Raw genomic sequence first — 25,320 nt, forward strand, 5'->3', positions numbered from 1 at the left:
CACGGGGAGTAAGAATTCTTCCCGAAACAGGGGTGACCCCTACATCTGTATGCTATCAACAGACTCTCCTTAAAGGCTGAATTCAGTCTTTAACAACATTTCTCAGGGGACAGCTCTAGTATTGTGCCAAGAACAGTAATAAAAGCATTAAGAAAAACAATCGTGGTCATAAAAGTCTCAGCAGCCTTCCTTTACTGCAATTCCCTGTGCCAGGCACTGAGCGAGGCAGAGCGGGGTAGGTATCTCCACTTAGGAGTTTAGCAAAAGCAGTTAACAAAAATCTATTCAACTGGTTAGTATGCAGAAATGGGATTCAACCTCTGAGGCTGGATTCCCCAAACTTATGCTTCTCTACTTTCTGTGACCGGAAGACCTGGCGTGAAGACTGGCTTTATACATGCACTAGCGGAACAGTCTTGGGCAAGTCGCTTTGCTCCTTTGCGCCTCTGTGGCCTCATTTGTGCCCCTATCTCTACCTGTAAAGTGAGAATTCGTTCAATCATTCACACAACTGATGTTTATTGTTTACTACATGCCCAACTTTGATGAATCGCTTGCTTCCTCTCAGAGTGCTTTTACTAATTAAACAGTGTATTTAAAATGCTTTGTCCATCATGAAGTGCATTACAAAGGTCTCAGTCTCTGGGCATCTCTTATCCATAAAAACTCTGAAGCCGGGAAGAAACTTGAAACCAGAAAAGATCGGAGCCAACCCTAGTATTCGAAATGATTGTGGATCTCAAGCTCAAGTTTTGCTTCCAGCCTGATCATGACCAATGGAATAATGTAATTTTACTGTTGAAAGGAAATTAAGAAGGTTCATTGCCTCTAACCCCTTCATTTTACAGATGATAACATAGAAATTAAGAGATTTGGTTGAGATCAGACTCCATCAGTGGCAGAGCTGGGACTAGATACCTTTGAATTCCAGGTTTGCCTTCTTTAAAATTTTCTACCTCTTTGTCTTATCCCAAGTAAAAGCCTTCAGGCACTGATAGCTGAGGCAATAAACAAAGACAAGACCCCATCTTCTATGTCACAACAATGTTTTCAAAATTCAAACATCTCTATACCACTCTCATGATTTTTGCCATGTCCACATCACTGATACTATTATTTTCTTAATATGTCTTTTTTTTTTTTTTTTTTTTTTTGTGGTACGTGGGGCCTCTCACTGCTGTGGCCTCTCCCGTTGTGGAGCACAGGCTCCGGACGCGCAGGCTCAGCGGCCATGGCTCACGGGCCCAGCCGCTCCGCGGCATGTGGGATCCTCCCAGACCGAGGCACGAACCCGTGTCCCCTGCATCGGCAGGCGGACTCTCAACCACTGTGCCACCAGGGAGGCTCTAATATCTGTCTTTAAATTAAATTATTTTTCTTTAGATACTGACTACATATAGCCACACCCTAAGCAATGATAGCTATGAAATCATGAGTTTGATGTGCTATTTTAGTTTTTTTTTCAAATTCATACTGAAACAAAAACATAGATTTATTAGAATGAAAAAGGTTCATCCTCTTGCATACTACCTGTGTAGGGACTTAAATCATACCTTTGGGAACACTGCTCCCACGAACCAAATTTTCACAAAGAAACTCGGGGTGAGATGCTGGATTGGGGGTAGATCACAGCCCTCAGATCCCCTGGAGGAGGCCAGGAAGAATGGAGGGCAGAGAGTCGGGGTCATCAGGGCCAGTGTCAACACCTGTCACTACTTTAGGGAATGTGGCAGCTTCATGAATACTGCTTCTTGGTGGAGGCCAAAACAGGGGAAATGTGGCACAGAAGGGACAGCTGTCCTGACTTACAACCCCCGGGGTAGCAGTGCAGACATGAACAGAGACTGTATTTCTAAGACCATGATGTTAACTAAGCCCTGATGATTGTCCCTAAACATGCTTCATGTCAGTTTCTGCTTCTCATTCTTTCCTGCAGGGCAGAGTCAAAGTGTCTGGCTTTATAAGCCTATCCTAACTTTTTGAAAGTTACCTTATATAATAAATGTAATTCAGCCTGGGCTGAATTATAACCTGTTCTGGGCTGAGAGAACCACACCTTGACATGAGTGGGGATCTCAGCTCTGAGTCAGACCTACCCTAGACCTCTTGAGGGATGGAGGGACAGTGTTGGAGAGATTTCTGGGGAATAATTAAAAAAAAAAGATCAGAGAATCCCCTCTACTGTTTGTCCTGGATGAGGAGAAGTCTCCTTCTCCTCTTGTGAAAATTCTGATCTATAGTGTGAGTGGGTGAGCAGTATCATGTTAGGTCATCAAATCCTTTGACTGAAGGACAAAGATATTTCTATTCAGGAGTCAAATCAGAAAGAGGGAAAGAAATCCTGACATCTCTCTGCTATCGGAGTATCTTTAATGCAATTAGCCTTGAGAGTATCAAAAAGATACTGGAGGGCTTCCCTGGTGGCGCAGTGGTTGAGAGTCCGCCTGCCGATGCAGGGGACGCGAGTTTGTGCCCCGGTCCGGGAAGATCCCACATGCTGCGGAGCGGCTGCGCCCGTGAGCCATGGCCGCGGAGCCTGCGCGTCCGGAGCCTGTGCTCCGCAACGGGAGAGGCCACAACAGTGAGAGGCCCCTGTACCGCAAAAAAAAAAAAAAAAAAAAAAAAAAAAGATACTGGAAACCCTGAAAACCTGGGGGTTTTCCAGTTGGGGACAACTAGCTGTGTGGCAGTGGGAAGGAGGAGGTATGTGTAGGCTGAGAAGTCAGCCTTTTGTAGCCTCTGACTTTCAACTTAAGGGGCCAAGTTGGGGATCTCAACTCTGAAGTCATCCCTTTGCAAATTCCCCATAGAGAGGGGAGAATCATGTATCGCAGGTGCCATTTACCTGCATGAAGACAGAAAAAGAAGGTTTTTTGGTTGTTCTCTTTAGTATTTCCTCTATGTCTCCAGTATTCCAGTGATGAAAATGAGACATGACCACAGATAAAACAATACTGAAGGGGAAAATAAACCAGAAAAATTGGTATATGCCCTTTTTGAGACTCATCTAGCCTGCAGGTGAAGGCTCAGACCCCTTTGAGGCTCATCAGCCTTGGCACGTAAGGCCTTCCATGCTGCCATTTTCTTGGTTCCAAGGACACGGCAAGAAGGAAGGGAGGAACTTCTTAGGGCCCAAGACAGAGTCCTAACCCTGTTTGCAATGATAAACTTGCAGTGTGCAAGTTTATCATTTTTTATCATGGAAAAATGACTCTCGCTGGGGAGCAGAGAGTCAGTTTCAGGTCACCTGTCTCAACATCTTGACAAAGGGCAGCGACACTATAATTCCTGCAGCCCAAGGACTTGGGGATTTCTGCAGAATCATTAGTTAATTTAGCTTTGCCTCCATGTAATTAATCACCTAGGCAAGGTAGGAACCTGCTTTTGGAGACTGTATTTTATTTACCAAGCTTGAATTTCTCCCAGACTCAGGATCCCAAGGTTTTAGAGTTAAAAACTTTGGAAAGAAAATAATTTCCAAACTTTGATGCCAGTTAGGGGAAGAAGGCAACCTCCAGGTCTTAATCCCCCACCTCAGGTGCAAGTGGAGCCTCGGCAAAATCCCGTAAGCTCAGCTTTTGTATCCTCCCTCCTCCATGATTTATTTTCTCCCAGCTAGAAATCTCTAGTTGTATGCACTCTTCAACGCTTATCTTTGGATTTTCCAAGTTTCATGAAAGTGCTACTATTTCCAATGTGAACATAGTTACTTTTCTCTTTCACACTTTTTGGATTATCCTTTTCTGTATTGTGTTATAGGCAGGTGCTAAAATGGGTCTTGATTACCTAATCTTTACAGTAATAATCCTCTTGGGAGTCTTGAAGTGTTGTCACAAACATTTTATTTTTTCAAGTTAACAAAACACAAAGTCTAGAAGAGTCAAACTCTTGCTGGTAACCACACTGAGAATTAGGGACCCAACTGTAATAAGAGCAGCCAACGTTTATTTAGTGCTATGTAAGGGACTCTTTATAGACTTGTCTCATTTAATTCTAAAAAGAATCCTATAAGGCAATTATAGTACGATTATTACCCTCATTTTACAGATGAGGAAAATGTGACACTCAGCGATGAATAAACTTGCCAGGTCATCCACCTAGTAAATGGCATTGGTGAGATCTGAACCAGGCAGTCTGATGCCGAAGTTCGTACTACAAGTAACATGCTTACCCTCCTAGAGCCTGGCTTTGAAATGACGCCATAATTTCACCAAACAGAAATATGGCAAAGTGTTTTTGATGGCCCACTTCATGGACTTTGAGATTTTATGACTTTAACCTAAGTTCACCTTAAATTTTGAGCCCGTGTTCTATCCCTGAAGAGGCCTGTGGGTCTGAAGATAAAAGCGCAAGATACTGTTAAGTAAAACTCTGTCTCTTACTGGCCGATATTTTTCTTTCCCAGGACCAGAGAACAAGGCATACCGAGGACAATATCAACTTAGTATCCATTATGTGTTCTCCTCATGCAATACTCCTGACTCAACCCACTTCAGGGGGGCAGTTCTAGAACCTTTTCTGAGGAAGTCAATGGGTTAGTGCTGATCTGTTCTCACTTTCCTGTTATTATTTTGAACAAAAAGACATGCTCTTCTGAGTCAGAAGATTACAGTAAGTTCAGTCTGGATATGGAATCGGGAATATTCCAACCAGTTTTCCCAGTGAGCCAACAAGCCATAGATTCATTTATGATATCAGCAGCTGTGGTTACAAGCTAAATTCCACTTTCTCAGTGAAGTATTTCCAAAATCACTTTAGTCATATGTGACTAGTGAAAATATTTGAAGCAGAAAAAAAGAAAGTGTTCCATGGAGACAAAGTCTCTAAATGTAATGAAAGGTGAGACAAAGTATGTGATGGAGTTGCATTGCTACTAGATAACAATACCAATGGTAACTAGCTGATTTTATTACCTTGCCATATATTTTTCAAAGGATATTTTGGAAATATTTTAAAACCAGATTAAGATTTAGGCAGTAAAAGTAAACCAAAGGAGAACTAAAAGTAGTAGAGACAAGAATTTAGAATATTTTTTTTACCTGAAATATTATCTGACAGTTGGAGCTCCTTACGGGAGTTTACTTGCTGTAAGCAAGCTTAGAGGTTTAGCTTAAGTGTAAAGAATTGGGCACAAAAGAAAAAATGTGAGGGAGGATTTATAATCCATACTCTTGTCAGCCTTGCAGTCCATGTGGACCAAAGATAGGAGCCAGCATGATGGGAAAAGAGAGATGTGGTGGGATTATGGGAGCTTTGACATGAGAATGAGAGTGAAGAGAAGTGGGTGAATTTGGGACCTACTAAGAGTTCAAACCGACAGTTCTCGGTGATGGAAAGAACACAGAGAAGGAAGGAGGGTTGGACTAAAAGATGTTGGTACCATTCACTGTTAGAGGCCAGGTCTGGGCATGTCATGATTTAATATTTGTAAAACTGAGTCTAGGATAGATACAATATTTTTTAGGATTATTGCTTTCTGATATATTTTGGGCAATCTGGAAGAATCTGATCAATAAATGTTTAACGCTCTTTTACGTTTTTTTGTTAAATCCTCATTTCCCCCTTTAATATATTTTGAATAGATCATCGAAATATAATGGTCATTAACTTACTATTGTATTACTTACAATACATATATTTTTTTTTACTCCTAAAATCTTTCTAGGTATACTTTAAAAATGATTCTTCCCCCTTTTCTAGGAGTTAATTCATTTTTCAAATCTATATTTATCCTAAGAGTTGGTCTGGAATAAGGAGGTGTTTTGACAGCTGAAAGTCCCTTGCAGGTACGGATGCAGAGAGGATTAGATATCTGTGCCTGCCTGGTGTCATTTCTTTCAGGGTATTTATTAGCACAGTTTGTACTGAATAAATCTGGAGTCAGACTAGCAAATTAAAGTTCAAAGGCCTTCACCCATTTTCACAATTAAGAGTCCTTCTCTTTGTAATGGAAAGCATAGGACAGCATAAGACCAGGGGCCACTTGGATTTTATAGACAAAAGAGAATACCCAGTCTGCAACAAGCCGAGTGACTACAATTTTAAAGTTTGCATATGTAGGAATCGGGGACGATTCGAGTATCACTTGGTGTGCAGTATCAGTTTATCCCTTAAGCGTTCACACAGCACCATTCAGTGCAGTTCAGGATGTCGCAAACATACTGTAGTCACGGCTTCCGCCCTTGAAGAGCGCTGATTTAATAACCCAGACGATATTTAACACATCACATCTCTCTCTCTTTTCCTTTAAAAGCAAAACAAAAACTGAAAAACGAAAATGAAAACCCGTTTCTTCTGCACAGCCGCTTTCGGATGGCGGTGGCTACCACCTGCTTCTCCTCCCATGGGGAAGCTCCACCCCTCAGGCCCAGCTGGCAGCCCTGGGCGTTGGACAACATCCCATGTGGCTCATGTCCACAGCAGGTCTGGAGGCCGTAGGTCCTTCCCAACTTTTCATTCCTACGAATTCAGCTAGGATGGGTTCAGTGGAAGGAAGACCTGACTTCGGGTCACTCAGGAGAACTGAATTTGAATCCTAGCCTGGTCACTCAAGTGAGGACTTAAGTCACTAAACCTCTCTGTACCTGTTTTGTCACCTACAGCAGAGCTACACCATCCAGTTCACCTCGCTGGAATGTTCTGAAGACTAGATGGAGGGCTACCTGTGCCAGTCACGAGCCCAGTTCTTAGAACACGTGTATTCTCAGTAAGCCTCGTATGAACGTGAATCTCATTCCTTCTGCCTTGGATAATTCTAATAAACAATTTTTGTGGTATGATAAGCCAACAACAACAACAACAAAACCCCTGGAAGATTGTCTCTCTTGTGTTCAGTTTATAATGAAGAGAGCTTAAAGTCAGAGTAGCTAAATGACATGGTCTGTCAGTGACAACGGCCAACCGGAAACCAGGTATAAACCGGTCTACGTGTCACCAGTCCTGAACTCCCTACAGTTTACGTACATGGATTCCTGCCAGTTGAATATTCTTAAGTATAATTCTGAACATGTTCTGCCTCTGATCAAAAGCCTTTGGTGACTATCAGTGGCTTGTCAAGTAAAGTAAGTTGCCTCATCCTGTTACTCAGGGTCCTCTAACACATGTCCTGAAATCTTCCTTCCGGCTTCTTCTGCAATGTCTTCCTCCACACATCCTGGGATCCACAGGCTACTTGCCATGCTGGGTACACGCGACACTGTAAACTCCACAAGGCTGGCGACTGTCTCATTCATGGCCAAATCTTCACTGTCTAGCCAGATGCCTGACTCACAGTGAGAGCTCAGTAAGAGTTCGTTGAAGATGATGGGCAGACTTCATTATGATAAACACAGTAACAATGCTAATAGCAATCACAATAGCAAAATAATAACAATAATGATGCTGCTGTTGACAGTGGTAAATAATAGTAAAATAACGAGCACAGACATCAACAGAGTCATAGCTCAACAGTCACTATGCTGTACATAGACCCTCGCCAGGTCTCTCTGGTGAGGGTGTGGTGAGTAGTGAGATCAGTTACAGGGGTATTTAGTTTCTTATCTCCATTAAACTTTTTAATAACCCCATCATTTGGAGACTACCCTTATCCCATTTTTTTGGTGAGAAGACCAAGGCTCAGAGAGATTAAATAGCTTCCCTGGTACTGGCTGATTGCCTCTTTCATACATTTATCCAACAAGTGTCATTTCAAGTCTACCATGTGTCAGGCTCTGTCTCAGGGGTTGGGGATGTAACCTACATCCTCCCGTTTGTGAGCAACGTCCTTGCTTTCGTGGAGCTGACAGTCTAGTGGCAGAAAGCAGACACCTACTCACGAAATAAATGAGACGATGTCAGCAAGTGGTAAGTGATTAAAAGGAAAGTAAAGCAGGATAAAGGGATCCATGGCGATGCGATTACTGTTTCAGAGAGGGGTATGAGGAAAGGCTCCTGAGGAGATGACAGCTGCACAAAGTCCTTCCTGATGACAAGGAGCGAGCCACTGAAGACCCAGCAGGAAAATGTTTCAGGCAGAGGGAATGGTAAGTGCAAAGGCCCTGGGGCAAGAGTGTCTGCGGTCTGTTCAAGAAGCCGTAAGATTGCAGTGTGTTTGCTGGTGAAAGTGGAAGCAGGCGAGAGCATTGAGGCAGGGCGGGTTCCGAGTGTGCTGAGCACTGCAGGCATGACACAGACTTCAGCTCTTACTCTGATTCAGAAGGGCAAGCGAATGGAGTGTTAGAGCTGAGGAGGGACAGGATCTGTCCTGGGTTTTGAAAAGGGTCGCTCCGGCAAGGGTGTGGTGAGTAGTGAGATCAGTTACAGGGGTATTAAAGTCCCACATGTGAGAGAGGACCGAGGGGTGAGAGGAAACTGGGTTCTGAGGGACCAGATGCAGCGTATGTGAGAGATGAAAGAAGTCTAGGATTATCCCACAGTTTCTGAGGGAGGACTGGACGGAGGGGTGAGGAAATCAGTAATTCATCTGATCCGTATGACATCTGAAATGCCTAAGAGCCACCCAAGTGGAGACCATGAGTTAGCTGACAGCTGGGTGTCGACATGTCTTTAGTTCAATGAAACAAAACAGGGACAGAATTTTACATCTCCGGGCTATCAGCATGTGGATGGCATTCTTTTTAAAATTTATTTTGTATTTTTTTTTACATCTTTATTGGAGTATAACTGCTTTACAATGGTGTGTTAGTTTCTGCTTTATAACAAAGTGAATTAGTTATACATATACATATGTTCCCATATCTCTTCCCTCTTGCATCTCCCTCCCTCCCACCCTCCCTAACCCACCCCTCTAGGTGGTCACAAAGCACCGAGCTGATCTCCCTGTGCTATGCGGCTGCTTCCCACTAGTTATCTATTTTACGTTTGGTTTAAGTCACGAGATGTGATGAGGTCATCTCAGGAGTGAGTGTGGGGAGAAGAGGAGAGCGTGCGTGTGGAGAGCTGGGGGAGAGGAAGACAGTGTTGGCCCTGGGGTGCTCCAGTGTAGGAAGGTGAGGGGGTGAAGTAAGGCGACAGACACGGAGAAGGAGCAGTGTGATGAACCAAGAGAGACTGTCCTGGAGGTCAAGTGGAAACAGTGCTTCAAAATGAGGGCAGTGACCATCCGTGTCAAATGCTGCTGCTAGGTCGGGTATGCCAGGACTAAGAATTAACCCTCAGAGCTGGCAGCGTGGAGGGTACCAGATACCCCGACCAGAGCAATTTCCGTGCTTGCAACTGCCGGCTGGATTCTGCACCCAGGTATGTGCAGCACACAGGTGCCTGCCCTGTCTTCTCCTCGGGCTGCAATTCCCTTCATCTCCTACAACTCAGTTCATGTGCTCCCTCTATCATGAAACCTTCCCTAATCCCACCAGTCAAATCTAACTCCCATAACATTTACCTTGTTTCTGAATTATTTATTGGTGACTATGTCTGGATACTTGTTGAATGGACAAGTCCTTGGATTATAGAAATATGCTATGTGAACTCATACAGAAGAAGACAATATGCTCAACAAAAGTGCAGTATGATTACTGCCACTATGAAGGCAGCACAAGAGTCTCTAAAACAAAAACATCTGCAGATAGTCACCTGTGAGCACAGTGTCACAGGGTGCTGCCTAGTCTGCTGGGCTGATGGTGGAGCAGTGCGGCAATGCCGCTGCTTAAAGAAGACCCAATGGTGGTTTAAAGGATTTGGGCTCTGGGCGTGGGTTACACCACTGGGCGGTGTAACCTTGGGTGAGTCACTCCAAACTTCTGGGACGCAGTTTCTTCACCCTTGAAATGAATCGCTTGTATCACATCTGCTCAAAGATCCTCCCACCCACCCTGGTTCATTCTCAGATCAGAAACTGAGTGGTGTTAAGAGTTACTTGTGTCCTTTCTTTTTACTCAAACTCTAACATCTCAGAGGACAGGTCTTAGGCTTATTAATACTTCTTTGCATCAAGCACCGGGTCCTGGTGGATGCACAATAAATATTCTTCGATTTAATAGATCATAAGGGATGAATCCCCTTGGGTCTATGAAATGTACACTGGCCACGTTCAGTGATCTCCCTCTGACCTGTCACACCTTCCTCTCAAGTCAATCAATCTTTCCTTCATTCATTTACCCTGGAGTTCTTACTGGGGGCCATATTCCCTAGAACTATAAAGTTCTGGTCCATGACCCAGCTCTGTCACTAATTTTGTGTCTCTTATCCCTGCTGGCTTTGAGTTGAGGAAATCAAGACACATGGTGGAAAACACAAGCCAGAACAGTGGAACAGGGCTGCCTTGGATAATCTAGCCCATGAAACTGAGGGACTTGGAAAAAGTAGTAGGTTACACCACATTAGGGGGTCTCTTGCATGCCAAGCTCAGAATTTGTGCTCAGTATATTAATCCACCATGTCTACGGTATCCTGGAGGGGGCAGAGGGTGGAGGAAGGGAAACCAGTTAGAAAACTGAGAAAGTAGTGCAGGTGGTGGGTGAGGTCTGAACGAGGAGAGGGAAGAGATGGGGCCACTGCCTCAAGCCTGTTCTTGGATGACACCTTTGTTAGGGACAGACCTGAGGACCCTAAGTCAACACCCACTCTCCTTCAGGTACCGAGTCCATTCTTGAGATATTCCCTGCATGCTGGCAGCATGGAAAGTATCAGACAGAAAGTGGGGATGTGGCAGAAAGTAAGGACAGAAAGCACACATCTAAACACAGCGTGCTGAGTACTGGCCGGAGGTACAAACAGGGCGCTAAGGGGGACGGGGCTACGCAGAGGAAGCTATGCTTGGACTGCGAGTGCCGGATTCCCTCCTTTTGCCTCTGCAGATCCACTCTCCACCTTTCTCCACTTTGCTCTCTGACTTGCCCTCCAGGAGGCTGAACTGTATGCACCACAATAGGCTTCCTTGTCCTTGGCTTCTGGCTGCAGATCAGAGTAGGGGGGGAGAGCGAGGGCAGAGTATAGATTCCCTTCACTCCCAGAGGTTAACCTTGAGTTCGTTGTGCCCCTCCCCCAAGAGTCCCGACTCCTCCCAGGGTGGTCTATTCTACAAGACCCTCCTTCTGGGTTCTGGTTACTATTCTCTCCTCCTAGGTCTGACTCATGACAGCTCTGCAATTATGATGCCCTGTGGTTTTCTTATACACCACCAGCTGTACCTTTGTAATTCATTCCTTTAGCCCAGTTTGATTGCATCTCTCTCTCTTGTTGGGACTCTCACTGATACTGGGCCTTTGAAATAAGAATTTGCAATTCTTTGGGACCTTGTCCCTTAGTAAACTGTGAGCTCTTCCACGAGGAGTTATGTCTTGTTAATCTGAGCTCTGTTTCTCCCCACCTCCACTGTGTACCAGAGTTTCCATTCGTAATGGTTGTTTATCAGTTATTTGTTAAAAGATGTTAATTTCTCCTCGGTCACAGCCATTTCTTTGACCCCAGCTGGTGCTGTGTGGCTCAGTCCCAAATACTCCCCTCTGAGTCCGTGGCCCCTGGCAAGATGACTCAGGCGAGGGCCTAACGCTCCATTTTCCCCTTCATCTGCTGGCTGCTCTCACCTCACTGTTTCTTAATCAAGAGGCCAAATGTCCCTACTAAGGCCTTTTCCTGCCCAATGCCCTGAAGTTTCCAGACTTCACCTCAATGTCAGATGCATGTGACCTCAGAAAAGACCCTAAATCTCTCTCTATCATAATTTCCAAGACTGCAAAATCAAGATAAAAATAATCCTAACTTTACAGGGCTGCTGGGAGAATAAAAACAAACGTGACATTCCACAAAAGTTGTTGTCTTTCCCATGAAATAGATCAGTGACTCTAAAGAATAAGCACATTCTCTCCACCCCCCACCCTACTTTCTTTGACTGTTTCCATGAGGTAAACACTGCATTAATACATCGAGCAAAATCATAATAACAACTGATATTTCCTGAGTCCTTACTCTCTGCCGGGAACTATTCTAGGCACTTTATATGTCATTTCATTTCATCTCCACAAGAACCATGTAGGATACAGCTTTCTTTATCCCTCTTTTACAGATGAGGAAAAATAAGGGCACCCTGATGAAGTAATTTGCCCAAGGTCGGGAGCCAGAACTGAAACCTAGGAAGCTCAACCCAAAGCCTTTGCTTAACCAGTCTCATTGGTTTACATAGATGAAGACGTACGTGAAGACAAATTATAAAGATTGGCCACAATTAATGAACTATCATGGGGAAATCATTAAGAGACTAAAAGTAAAGTTTGCACTTGTGGAAATTCTTAGGAATTATAATTCAGCTAGGTGTTGCACTCCAACATTCAAACTTAATCCATTGTGTTGGGTCAACTGAACGGCATTCTTAGCACCTCAGTGTCATCAAGGCCACGTGTTCTAGCCAGAGACTCACCTGAACTTAGCGCATGCTCCACTTCCTGCATGATCACCCCCGGGGGGGCAGTGGTGGTCTCCGTGTCTATCAGCATACAGGTCACTCTGGGGGGCACAGTTGCTTGGGCCGTGGTCTCGGTGGGCACTGGCTCGGCGGGGGCACGTGAAGTGGCCACGTGGCCAGAGATGTGCTCCTCCGCTGGGGGCTCTGATGTGGTTAGAGCTCCTGTGGGCTTGGTGCTGGCCTCAGCGGAGTTACGGTTGGTGCTCACAGGGGCAGAGGGAACCTCCTCTGGTGGTGAGGTTGATGGGGGTGAAGGTGATGAGGCTGGCGCTTGAGGGGAGGTGAGTGCGGGAGACTCAACGGGAGGCTGCGACCCTGTAGCTGCCACCCCGGCCTCGGGAGTGTCTGAAGTGTGTTCCTCGAGCGTAGGTGTTAAGTGGACCCCACCGCTTGTTGGTGAGGCGTCTGTGTCTGTGCCCTCCCAGTTGGAGGCTGGGCTGGTGGGTTCCTCTTCTCTGGGCTCTGTGGAGACGTTCTTGGCGGATGGAGATGTCCGGGCCGATGCTGTATCTGGGAGGACCGAGTTGCTGGGTGTTCCACCGGTAGGGGAGGCGGGAGGGCTTTGCGGAGAGAAGGCCGTTGGTGGGCTGCTCTTTGCCGGAAGAGAAACAGGCGAGACGGCTGATTCAGACGCGCTCTGTAGCCTCAGTCCTGTAGAAGAGCCAGTACAAAGGTGGTTAATGTGTGAAAACCTGCGCCGCGAGGCCGTTTTACAGTATTTTCACGTCTTTCTCATTTTACATTGTGCCTCTGTAACTGTGAAGGTGACTTTAAAAATAGTTTCTTCCCACTGTTGCTCTCTCCTCCCTTGGTGACTATCAGTAGGAACCAGCCTGAAGGCTCTGCAGGAGCAATTAGTGGATCGGTCAACACAAGTCCAGCCAGTACACAGCATGAACTAACCTTGTCTTCTGCTTGCTGAAAGCCAGGCCCTTAAAAACCGAGACACTCTGCGGAATTGATTTTATGAGAATTGGTCTGGACAGTCGAGGGAGCTGTTGCACAATGCTTGCGGGGATGCCCAGCCTGTGTGATGGGTGTGGGGAAAAGGCATGGTTGGTGAGTGCAAAGCCAACCACTCACTGATTGGCTCGTCCCTGTCAGAGGAGCTCATTGATTGGCTGTTCCCTGCCGTAGGAGCTCACTGATTGGCTGCTCCCTGTTAGGGTTGTGAGCTCCGCAACCTTGTACAGGGATGCAAGGGTTATGGGCTTGTCCACCGGGGTGAATAAAGCTGTGAGCACATTTCCTGTGGAGGAGTAAAGGGGGAGGTCCCAGATTAAAAGCTGACAGGAAGAAGGAATCTGAAGTTTGGAAATATTTTCTTAGACTCGAACCTAGTTCTCCCAAATTCTAGCCTGGTGTCTTTACCATCATGTCATTTCGCCAAATATTCTCTTTCATATTTTGTAAAATTTAGAGTTAGTTTCCTTTCTTCATTCCTCCCTACCTCCATTTACCCATTCAGTTTCATTCATTCATTTATTCATTCATTCATTCAAGTATTTAATAAATGGCTTCTATGTACTAGCACTCTGCTAGACCCTGAGTTTATGATTTCACTTTTTATGTAACACATCTTTTGATTGCCTCTCCACACCCCTTACCATTCCCCAACTAGCTTTTCCTCTAGTCATTTCCATCTCAGTGGATGGCGAGACCTATCAGTTACTCAGTTGAAAACCCAGATATCATCCTTAATGCATCTCTTTCCCTCACTGCCCCTCTTCCATCCAATCCATCAGCAAATCATGATGACTCTACCTTAAAAAGATATCCCAATCCAATCTCTGCTCATCACCTCCCTTATTATCTCAACATCACCTGAGCCACCAGTCACTTGTCTAGACAACTGCCACAGTCTGTTTTTTTTTTTTTTTTTTTTTTTGGTACATGGGCCTCTCACTGTTGTGGCCTCTCCCGTTGCGGAGCACAGGCTCCGGACGCGCAGGCTCAGCGGCCATGGCTCATGGGCCCAGCCGCTCCGCGGCATGTAGGATCTTCCCGGACCGGGGCACGAACCCATGTCCGCGGCATCGGCAGGCAGACTCTCAACCACTGCGCCACCAGGGAAGCCCTGGCACAGTCTCTTAATTGGTCTTCTAGCTTCCAGATTTCTTCCTTTCAGTCTACTTTTCACATGGCAGCCAGTATAATATTTTAAAGTGGCAAATCAGATTAACTGACCAAAACCTTCCCAAGGTTGTGCTTAGAACAAAATCCAAAACTACTCCCCTATGTCATCATCCCATGTTCTCATCATCATTCTAGTTGATCTCTACTCAAATGTCAGCTCCTCCTCAGAGAAGCCTTCCCCAGACAGTCCTAACCAAAGTCATTCCTACTCCTTCCCCTTGCTTATTTTTTAAAAGATTTTTTGATTTTTTTATTGTTAAAATATACATAACATTTTAACCGTTTTTAAGTGTACAGTTCATTGGCCCTAAGTACCTTTTCACTATTGTTCAACCGTCACCACCATCCATCTCCAGAACTTTTTCATCTTCCCAAACTGAAATCCTGTACCCATTAAACAATAACTCTCTATTCTTCCCTTTCCCCAGCTCCTGGAAACCACTATTCTACTTTCTATCTCTACGAATATGACTGCTTTAGGTACCTCATATAAATAGAATCATACGATATTTGTCCTTTTGTTTCTGACTTATTTCACTTATTAGCAAAATATTGTCAAGGTTCATCCATGTTATATAGCACATGCCAGAATTTCCTTGCTTTCTAAGGCGAAATAATATTCCATTGTATGTATACCACATTTTGTTTATCCATTCATCCACTGATGGCCACTTGGGTTTCTTCCATCTTTTGCCTATTGTGAATTATGCTGCTCTGAATACGTGTGCACAAATATCTGTCTGAGACCATGCTTTCAATTGTTTGGGGTCTATATACTCAAAAGTGGAATTGGTGGTTCATATGGTAATTTTATGTTTAATTTTTTGAGGAACTGTCACACCCTTTGCTCATTTTTATTTTTCATAAAAATAAATAAAATAGTTTCTTCTTGAAACTACATATTATTTATTTGCCTAATTTACCTCTCTTCTACCAGAATGTAAGCTCCATGAGGGTACAGGGACCTGGTCTTATTTATTGCTGTTTCCTCCAAGCCTAGAAGAGTGCCTAGGTCATCATAATTGCTCAATAAGTACTTGAGGAAAGGAGGAAGGAAGGGGGGAAGGAAGGAAGGAAGAGAGGGAGGGAGGGAGGAAGGAAGGAGAGAGGAAAGGAGAGAGTAAGGGAGATAAGGAGGGAGGTAAAGAGGGAGCGTGGAAAAATGAATTAACTTAGGAACTTTATTTAAAACAATACCCCAGTATTTCTCTACTCCCTTCAACACATCACTTAGTATGGCCACATCCATCATAGCTGCCTGGGGGCTGGCTGCCTACCTGGTGTTATTTGAAGGCAGGAAACTTGCTTACAATGTCAACCTCTGTCCTTCCACCACAACATACACTGATGCCTGATGTCTTGTTAGGTCTTCAACTATTTAACTCTCCAAACTCTGAGGAGATTTCCTTGGGGGTAGCATATAGGTAACAGCCAAACATGATCAAGATTCATAAGGGAAAAAAAAATGGGCCAGATTTTCGCACAGAGGAAGGGAGAAAAGAAGAATGTAGAGGGATGTAAGCATTTGGGATAAGATCTGCTCACTTCTTCATTCATCTGCATGACAGACTCAGTAGCTGATGGAAAATTGTGCTATAGAATTTAACCTGAAAACAGAGTTTTCTCAATATTTAACTGAATTTAACACTTGGATTGTTATCAAAATGATTGGTTTAATTTTTTTTTCTGAGAGGAAGTTACATTTTAATCAGTAAATATCACGACAGAGGGACTTTTGTTAGCTAATTCATGGTATCTGTGTATAAAGCGACAGTTTCCATCCATCTATGGGGTCCTGAAAAGTTCTCTGTGTACTGACTGTATTTTCCAGTGGCTTATCATTTTAGCGATGTTGCGTGTTCATTTCTGATGGGCTTTCACCTGACCCCTGCCAAGCTGATTGGTTTAATTTTATTTAAAGGTGTTGGTCAAGACCGTAAACTACAGGAAAGTTACTCTCCTAGTCACACCTCCCAAATTAAGCCACATAATAGTCCATGTTTCTGTGGTTGACTTTTGGGAGCTGTGAAGTGTCAACAATTTCAGGATGAATATAGGTCAAGAGGTCTTTGAAATATGGACAAAACAACAGTTGGGACAAATATTATGAAAATATCAAATCTTCATATGTGACCTTAGAGCATACTGGCTTTGCATCCTGGTAGCTCTCATAGCTCATTAAAGATTCTGAGGCCAAAAAAAAAGAGACAATGTTTAACTACTGTTTCTAGTATCATATAATAGGTGGGTAGATGGAGGTAGAGCCTTAGTCTGGCAGCTGAGTCAGAGTCTTTGGAATTCTGGGATGAATGAAGAATGAGTCATATGCAAAGGAGCAAGACTTCATTCATTCATTCAAGCTTTTATTGAGTAACTTCTATGTCCATGGCCTTACCCTCAAAGAGTTCACTATCTAACGGAACAGAAAGGACACACAACTTTCTGTAATATGATGTGATAAGCATCTTATGGAATTACAAGCAAGTTGCACTGGGAGCCCCAAGGAAAGATGAATAAATATTGTATGGGGACTGTGGAATGCAAAAATATACAAAGTCATTTTCAAATGACATTTAGAAAAGTCACAGAAGAGATGACATTTGAGTTGGTTCTGAAAGGATGAGACTACACAAGATGCCATTAAAGTGTATGATATTCAGGGCGACACCTGCATTGTCATTTCCAGTGGAGCTAAAAGCTGTACTATGGAAATCATTATAGTGCTGAAAATGACATGCTACAAGAATTAGTTTTGTGTCTGGAGACATCCATTTTCTTGTTTAATTCTGACTCATATACTTTTATAACTCCTACCCTTCCTGCTTCCAAACAGGACTGAGGTGGTCATTCCCGTGGCTACCTATTTAGTACTTATTTAAAGTACTTTGCAGTCTCGTTCAGATAATTCCGACTTCTAACAAACAGCAATGCATAGAAATTGTGGGACAACGCTGCTCATCTTCACTTGGACAAGGCATTAAAAGCCTCTGCTTTGCCTGTTCGATGATACATTACATATTGCTCTGAGTACATGAGGGTTGGTCTTCATGAAGATATCCAAGGCTCAGGCGCTATGAAGATATCCAAGGCTCAGGCACCATGACTTTCATCATGAAGATATCCAGGCTCAGGCGCCATGAAGATATCCAAGGCTCAGGTGCCATGACTTTCATCATGAAGATATCCAAGGCTTAGGCACCATGAAGATATCATCCAAGGCTCAGGCACCATGACTTTCATCACGAAGATATCCAAGGCTCAGGCGCCATGAAGATATCCAAGGCTCAGGTGCCATGACTTTCATCATGAAGATATCCAAGGCTCAGGCGCCATGAAGATATCCAAGGCTCAGGCACCATGACTTTCACCATGAAGATATCCAAGGCTCAGGCGCCATGACTTTCATCATGAAGATATCCAAGGCTCAGGCGCCATGACTTTCATCATGAAGATATCCAAGGCTCAGGTGCCATGACTTTCATCATGAAGATATCCAAGGCTCAGGCGCCATGACTATCCTAGAGAATGCTTGCTGTCCTAGTTGGCTCAGGCTGCCAGAAAAAAGTACCATAGACTAGGTGGCTTTAACAATAGAAATTTGCTTCTCACAGTTTGGAGGCTGAGAATGATGTGGGCCAATTCAGGTTCTTGTGAGAGCTCTCTGTTCCTGGCTTGTAAGTGGCAACCTTCTAGCTGTGACCTCACATGGCCTTTCCTTGGTATGTGCTTGGGGGAGGGGGTGGTGAAGAAAGCCCTCTGGTGTCTCTTCTAATAAGAACACTAATCTCATGATGTGGGCCCTACCCTCATCTAACCCTAATTACTTCCCAAAAGCCCCATCTCCAAATGCCATCCCATTGGTTTCAACATTGAGAATCACTGAGATAGCCTGAGGAAATATCATTTCTGCTTTATCATAGGTAGGACCCGTGTTTCCACAGGACTACAAAATTGATTAACTCAAACAGCTAAGGATATATCGCAGGATTTCAAAAAATTTTTTAGAGCTAGAGAGGGTCTAAGTGATGCATGATTACAGCCCCTCATTTGATAAATGAGGGAACAGACACAGGGAGGGGAAGTGATGTAATTGACCTTACACATCTAAGAGAAGAAGTTGGGCAGTGCTGCCTGGAAAGAATCATGTAGAGACAGGGTCAGAATTAGAATTCCCCACCAGCACACTGTGCCCAGCCTCAAAAAGGCCGGTAGAACGTACTTTAGCAACCACCATTATAGAATAAGCAAGCAGGAGCCCATGTGAGACTGCACAGCTAAAGAAGTTAAAATAATGTACCAACAAGGACCTACTGTATAGCACAGGGAACTATACTCAACATTTTGTAATAACCTATAAGGGAAACGCATCTGAAAAAGAATAGGCATATGTATAACTGAATCACTTAGCTGTACACCTGAAACTAACACAATATTGTAAATCAACTATACTTCCAAAAAGTCATTAAAAGTAAACAAAACCAGTCCCCACAAAAAAATAATGTAGTGCCCCATACACCTTCCCACCCAAAGTAGAGCTACTTTCTGAAGAAAAGAATTAGTTCTAATATTTCCTTGAGAAAATGGCAGAGTAAATAGAATAAAGAAATTGAACCCATTAACCGCTAAATTAGAGGTGACTTTACCAGACATGGTGTCCGTGCCCAGGCAGTGACAGGCTCACGTGCCTGAAATGGAGTGACTCAAAGAAGGAAATCTCTCAGACTTGGCCCAAATGAGAGATCTAGGGGTATAAGGGCCAACTTAATCTGAAATTCCTCCTTGTAAATTTACAAATGGAACTCTTTCCTGAAGTTTGGTCAAATTAAAGCTTTTATGTTGTAAGCATAGCTGCCAGATTGTTGCTCAGAAGAAAGCAGATTCTTAGGTGGATAGAAAACTATTTGTTTCCATGTGTACTATCCTTTGATATGTGAAAAAAAACAGGTCTGGCTTGAGCCCGGGTTTCTTGCCTTGCTAGGAAGAGAGATTTGGGGGCTGATGGCTGGGACAGGTAGGCGAGTTCTCCCAGTGCTGAGGGGCGTTACAGGATATTCCAGGGTGCAGAGTCTGCGTTCTGTGGATGTGCTCTTGCCTCCTGCCCAACTGGGTGTCAGGAAGATAGGTCTGCAACGTTGGCAGCCGCTGGATGATGAGTGCCCTGAACTGCCACTTCTTCCTGGGTTTTGTGAGCAGCAAACTGGGTCAGTGCCAGAGTCCCAGATGGCCTGATTACCTGTGTTGCTCACCTGTTCTCTCCCCCTAATCCCCCACAGCATGTCCTCTCCTGCCCTTGGCTTGTCAAGTGCCTGAGAAAACATGTGACAAAGCTTTGGCAAATCCGGTGAAATTCGATCAAAACACAGTCAAGTGCTCTCCTGGGCGGCCAAGTCAGCCCGAGTGGTGCCTTGGCCTGCGGTCTCGGGGGATCACGCCAGGCCTGCCTTGCAGAGGCCCGACAGCTGCTGAAGGTCTGCATGCTAAGGAACTGCTAACGGTCAAGGCCAACTGGACCATGTCGCTCCCCTTCGAGGGTGGAGGGCAGGAAAGGAAGCCTGCACAGAGGATACAACTTCACATCCCCACTGAGGTCTAGAAGGCTCTTTGTGACCCAAGCCCAGTGTTGCCTCTTCAGCCTTGCTCCCCACCAGATCCCAGAACAAACCAGCTTTTTTTTTTTTTTTTTTTGCGGTACGCGGGCCTCTCACTGTCGTGGCCTCTCCCGTTGCGGAGCACAGGCTCCGGACGCGCAGGCTCAGCGGCCATGGCTCATGGGCCCAGCCGCTCCGCGGCATGTGGGATCTTCTCGGACCGGGGCACGAACCCGTGTCCCCTGCATCGGCAGGCGGACTCTCAACCACTGCGCCACCAGGGAAGCCCCAAACCAGCTTTCTATTGTACTCTAGTCCTTCTGCCTCAACAGCTCTCCCTCTTACGCCTGCCTGAGTTACTCCTCTTCATCCTTTAGTGTTAGCTTAAGGGCCTTTGCTGATTCTTTTGCTAAATCCACCCGCCTCCTCCAGCCTCAACCCTTTATGTGCTCAGAGCACCTTGTATCTTAACTTCATAGCACTGAAACTGGCACGTAGCTAGGTAATCACTTATGGGAAGCTTTGTTTAATGCATGCCTCCCCCTTTAGACTCTAAGATGCACATGGAGCGGGGACTGTAGTGGATTGGCTCACCACATATCCTCATTGTCTGATCCACAGTAGGAATGCAAATATATACCTATATATGAATGAGAGAATGAGCTGAGGACTCTATGAAGGACACTGTGCTGACCACTTTCTATGCATCATCTCTTCAATAGTAATATCCATTGTTATCTTGGTTTCACAGATGACAAAACAGAGGATCAGAAAAGTTAAGCAACCTCCCTAAGGTCACACAGCTAGTACGTGGCACAGCCGAAGCTTGAACCTGAAACTGTCGGGCTCCAGGCTAACCTTATAACCATCCCACTGTATTGTACTGGGAAATGCAAGGGTGTTTTTGAAGTCTGGGCCCCATGTTTGTAAGGTAATCAAGCACCAGTTTTCCTCTGTCTCCCATAATACATTCTCTAGTGTGGGCCAATAGAGTGGGCTTTAAAAAAATTACCCGACCCTGTGAACGCTTTTATTCCCTTTTATCCTGCTGCAGGCTCCATAACGGATGGCCTCAGGATAAATTCCGAACTCCTTGGTTCAGCACATAACACCTTTTATGATTTCCCAACCCCACCCTTCACGAGCCTTGCGATTGATTCTAGCAATCGGAATCAGCGTGCATTCCTGAACTACCTGCTGCCTCCCTCCCTGCATTTGCATCTGCTGTTCTTCCCACCCCGGCTCCCCTCTCCCCAGCCCAGTTCTGAGAACTCTGGAGCCTTACGTCCTCTGTGAAGATTCACCAACTTGAAAGAGCCCTTCTTCTCTGTGTGGCCACGGCACTAATCGTAACACACGTTATCCTGAGCCATTTCTCCCCATGCTTGTCTCCTACCAGGCTGCGAGCCCTAATAACAGGGACTGCAGCTTATTGTTTGTGTCTTAGCGCCCGGCCCAGAGAAAGTGCTCCATAAATATTCATTCAGTAAAAACATGGATTTTTCTACCTTTTGAAAAACAAATATTCTCTTGCTTATACGCTGGGCCATGATGGCAGAAATGCATCTTCCCTTTGATATGTCTGTACGTTCCATAAAAACTACCAGCTAATAGGATATTTTGGACCAGTCTCTAAACATACTTTTGCTATTTTTGCTCACTTGTTTCCACTTTGGAAACTGCAGGGATGTCTTCTCTCTGTGCATGATATAGACCAGAGTCACCAGCTATTGAAATGCTGGCCATCAGTCGGCCTAAACACAGGCGGGCCTTACCATCCCTGCACTGAATGGACTAAACTTCAGCAAGTTTTTAAGAGAGGGAGAGAGTACAAAATAATCTTAAAATGATATGTATACTTGAACATAAACGCTAGGTCTTAATGTTGTTTAGGTTGAGTGAAGCCGCTGTTTGGGACCCTCACACTTAACCAAAATTCCCCATGTTGCGTTTGGTTGGGCTGCTAAGGGCACTCCAGAAGGTTCATCTAACATCTGCAAACCCATTACTAATCAGAGTCTGGTCCAACCATATGGCATTTGAAAGCCCTCATAGGTCTAGACAGAATGTGCATGCCCCAAAGCCATCAAACTGTGTTTAAGAAGACACTTGTTCAAAGCAGAAGAGCCATATCCTCCTGAGTGTTTTGTTGATGGAAATGAGATCTAATTCTAGTCCGAAAAGAGGAAAAGACCTTCTGTTTTCCAGCCATCGAATCAGAACGGGCAGAACTGGCGTATGGCTCAATTTCTCTATGGGTGAAATCAGGACTCATGATATCATCAGGCTCCCTGTGGAGGCTGTGAGTGCTAATGAGAAAATAACGTTTGTGAAGAATGTCGTGCTTCCTGGGGAAAGGAAATACACCATTTTCTTTCTTTTCGCCAGAAGCAGCATCTGTCTTTGTCAGTCAGATGCCCCCCCAAACTCATTATCTTTAAGCTGGAGGCTGACTGTGGTGGCCGGCCTCAGGAGGAGGCTTTGCTGAGCAAGGATGCCAGCAGATACCCGAAATTCTGGAGAAACCACATTGGGGCTTCTCTGGGTGGGGCAGCGAAGAGAAAGAGGACGTAGGGAGGGTGAGTACCTTCTCTTCGGCCGCTTTGCGGTTAAGGTAGATATGGGCGTAAGCCATGGGTAGTGAGATGGGAGAAGAAGATGACCTAACGCCTCCTTCAGGTGGCAGGGGATCTTCTGAACCAGTGTTAGGTTTCGCAGTGGGCCCAGTCCCAACGTGTATGGGGTCCAGGGCAAGAGTGTACACAAAGGCCCACAATGAGGATGTGTAACTGTTACGGATTCACAGCCTGTGCTCCATCTAGAGCCCTGCAGCCTTCGGAAGAGGGGGATCCCTCTGGTGACTGGAGACTAAGGGGATCAGGGAAGTGCTGGGGCAGCGCGGGCCAAAGCCGGGCCTGGGACCACCTGAACCCAGGATGGAGACTGATCCGGTTGAAAAGGAAAAAAAGGCTTTGTGTTCGGGTGTCATAAAATGCAGCAGTCTCGGGGCTTCCCTGGTGGCGCAGTGGTTGAGAGTCCGCCTGCCGATGCAGGGGACACGGTTTCGTGCCCCGGTCCGGGAAGATCCCACATGCCGCGGAGCGGCTGGGCCCGTGAGCCATGGCCGCTGAGCCTGTGCGTCCGGAACCTGTGCTCCGCAACGGGAGAGGCCACAACAGTGAGAGGCCCACGTACCGCAAAGATTAAAAAAAAAAAATGCAGCAGTCTCTTGCCTCGTCGAAGGTCACACCCCTTCCTTCCACTCCACCTCCCACAGGCCCAAATCACAATCAAGTCATTTCTTATACCCTGCAGCCCTGGAAAGTACCAGAACTTAAGAAAGTCCATAGTATCGGTCTGCTTTGACTCTGAACCGTTTCCTTCAGAGGATCTTTTTGAAGCTTAGAATTGCCCAAAGGGCTGAGGCAGCCCTGATGCCTTCTCAGCCCCATTGCCTTGTCAGCCTAAATGCCCTTGTCCATTTCTTGCCTCACTTTGTCTCCAGCTCAGTGGGTGCACCGTCCATGCCTTCTTGTTCCACGAAGAGCCGGAGCTCTTTAGGTGGTCAGCTCCATGGAAATCTGCCTTTGGCAGGACAGTTCTTGGGGGCATTCCCAGGCTGATGCATCCTGGCATTCTGACTGGTGAATCTGTAGGCAATTTGACTACTAACAGGATAACGCCCATGAAATGCAGAGAGATGTTGTATTCCTGTTTGCCTCACCACCAAAGTCCACCACTGATCACCTAGGAGTCAGGCAAGAGGGCAGGGATGGCTCCAGTGCAAACACATCTCCAAGACTGGGAATATGACACAGAGGAGATTTCCTGTGCTGCAGGAGAGGGCCGCGGGGGCTTTCTGAGAGAAGAGGAATGACCCATGATATTGGCGGGCCTCCTTTCCCTTCCTGCCAACAGTTTCTTCTGAGGGTTTTCTGCAAAGGTGTCAGTCAGTATGAACGGTTATGGTTACGCTTCCTAGTTTCTTTTTAAAATTTTTGTGTCCTTTTAAGATAGAAGAATAACTTATATACAATAAAATGCATACATCTTACGTGCACAAATCCATGAATTTTTACACGTGTACATACCTGCATAACCACGACTCAGATCAAGATATAGGACTTTTGGGATTGACATGTATACACTGATGTGTATAAAATGGGTGACTAATAAGAACCTGCTGTATAAAAAAATAAAGGAAAAAAAAAGATATAGAACTTTTCCAGCACCCCGGAAAGTTCCCTCGTACCTTCTCACAGACATAATCCTCTGAAGGAGACTCATTCTGACTTTCATCACTACAGATTAGCTCTGCCTGTTTTTTGAACTTCAAATCAATGGAGTCATATGGTGTGTACTCTTTCATGTCTGAATTATGACACTCACTCACTGTGAGACTCTCTTATGTTGTTGTATATTTTAATAACGCATCATTTCTCATTGCTGGAGAGCATTCAATTGCATGGATATACCACAATTTATTAACCCATTTTACCAATGGTGCACAGGTAGGCTATTTCCACTTTAGGGTTATTATAAATGAAGCTGCTTGCTTCATAGCTTCTTAGTTAACACTTTTCCAATGCTTATTAAAAGCCAAATCCTGTAATACTTTTCAAGTATTAGGTCACTTAACCTTTACAATAAACCTAGGATAATTATTATTATTATCCCCATTTGACAAGTGAGCAAACTGAGGCAGAACGAGGTTAAATAACTTCCCAGGATATATAACTAGAAAGTAGTACAACTTGGATTCAAACTCTAGAAGGTAGTCTGTCTCAATAACCTGTCTTCTTAACTATCTTGTTAGATAGCTGCCTGTTACTGTTAAAGCTATTAGCCAGACCACTTATTTGCTGCATGACCTTGGGCAAGTCTCTTAATTATTATCTCCTCGTTGGCCAACTTAGGATAACAACAGTACTTCCATTCATAGAGTTATTGAGAGGATTAAATAAATAATCCATATAAGGCAGAAACTGTTGCTTGACTAACCCAATAGCCATTCCCAATCCCCTCTTGCCAGTCTACCTACAGAAGCTATAAAAGATAAATGCTCCCTTTCTAGCCTCCTTTGCACTTAGAGGTGTCTATGTGCCCCAGTTCTGCAAAATGAGGTTGATGGGATATAGGCTAAGGGGTTTCTGGAAAAATTTTGCTTCCATATAAAAACAATATATAAGGAAGAGAAAT

General features: G+C 44.9%; 1 protein-coding gene across 1 annotated transcript in view; it reads right to left on the reverse strand.

The window, feature by feature from the left end:
* PARM1 (prostate androgen-regulated mucin-like protein 1) overlaps nucleotides 1–25,320 on the reverse strand; it is a 100,799-nt gene that overhangs the window by 23,170 nt on the left and 52,309 nt on the right. Inside the window, exon 2 of the mRNA XM_060148018.1 lies at nucleotides 12,353–13,048. Coding sequence (XP_060004001.1) covers nucleotides 12,353–13,048 — 696 coding nt within the window. The remainder of the gene's footprint in view (nucleotides 1–12,352; nucleotides 13,049–25,320) is intronic.

Source organism: Lagenorhynchus albirostris, chromosome 4 (assembly GCF_949774975.1).
Source record: "Lagenorhynchus albirostris chromosome 4, mLagAlb1.1, whole genome shotgun sequence".
Lineage (NCBI taxonomy): Eukaryota > Metazoa > Chordata > Mammalia > Artiodactyla > Delphinidae > Lagenorhynchus > Lagenorhynchus albirostris.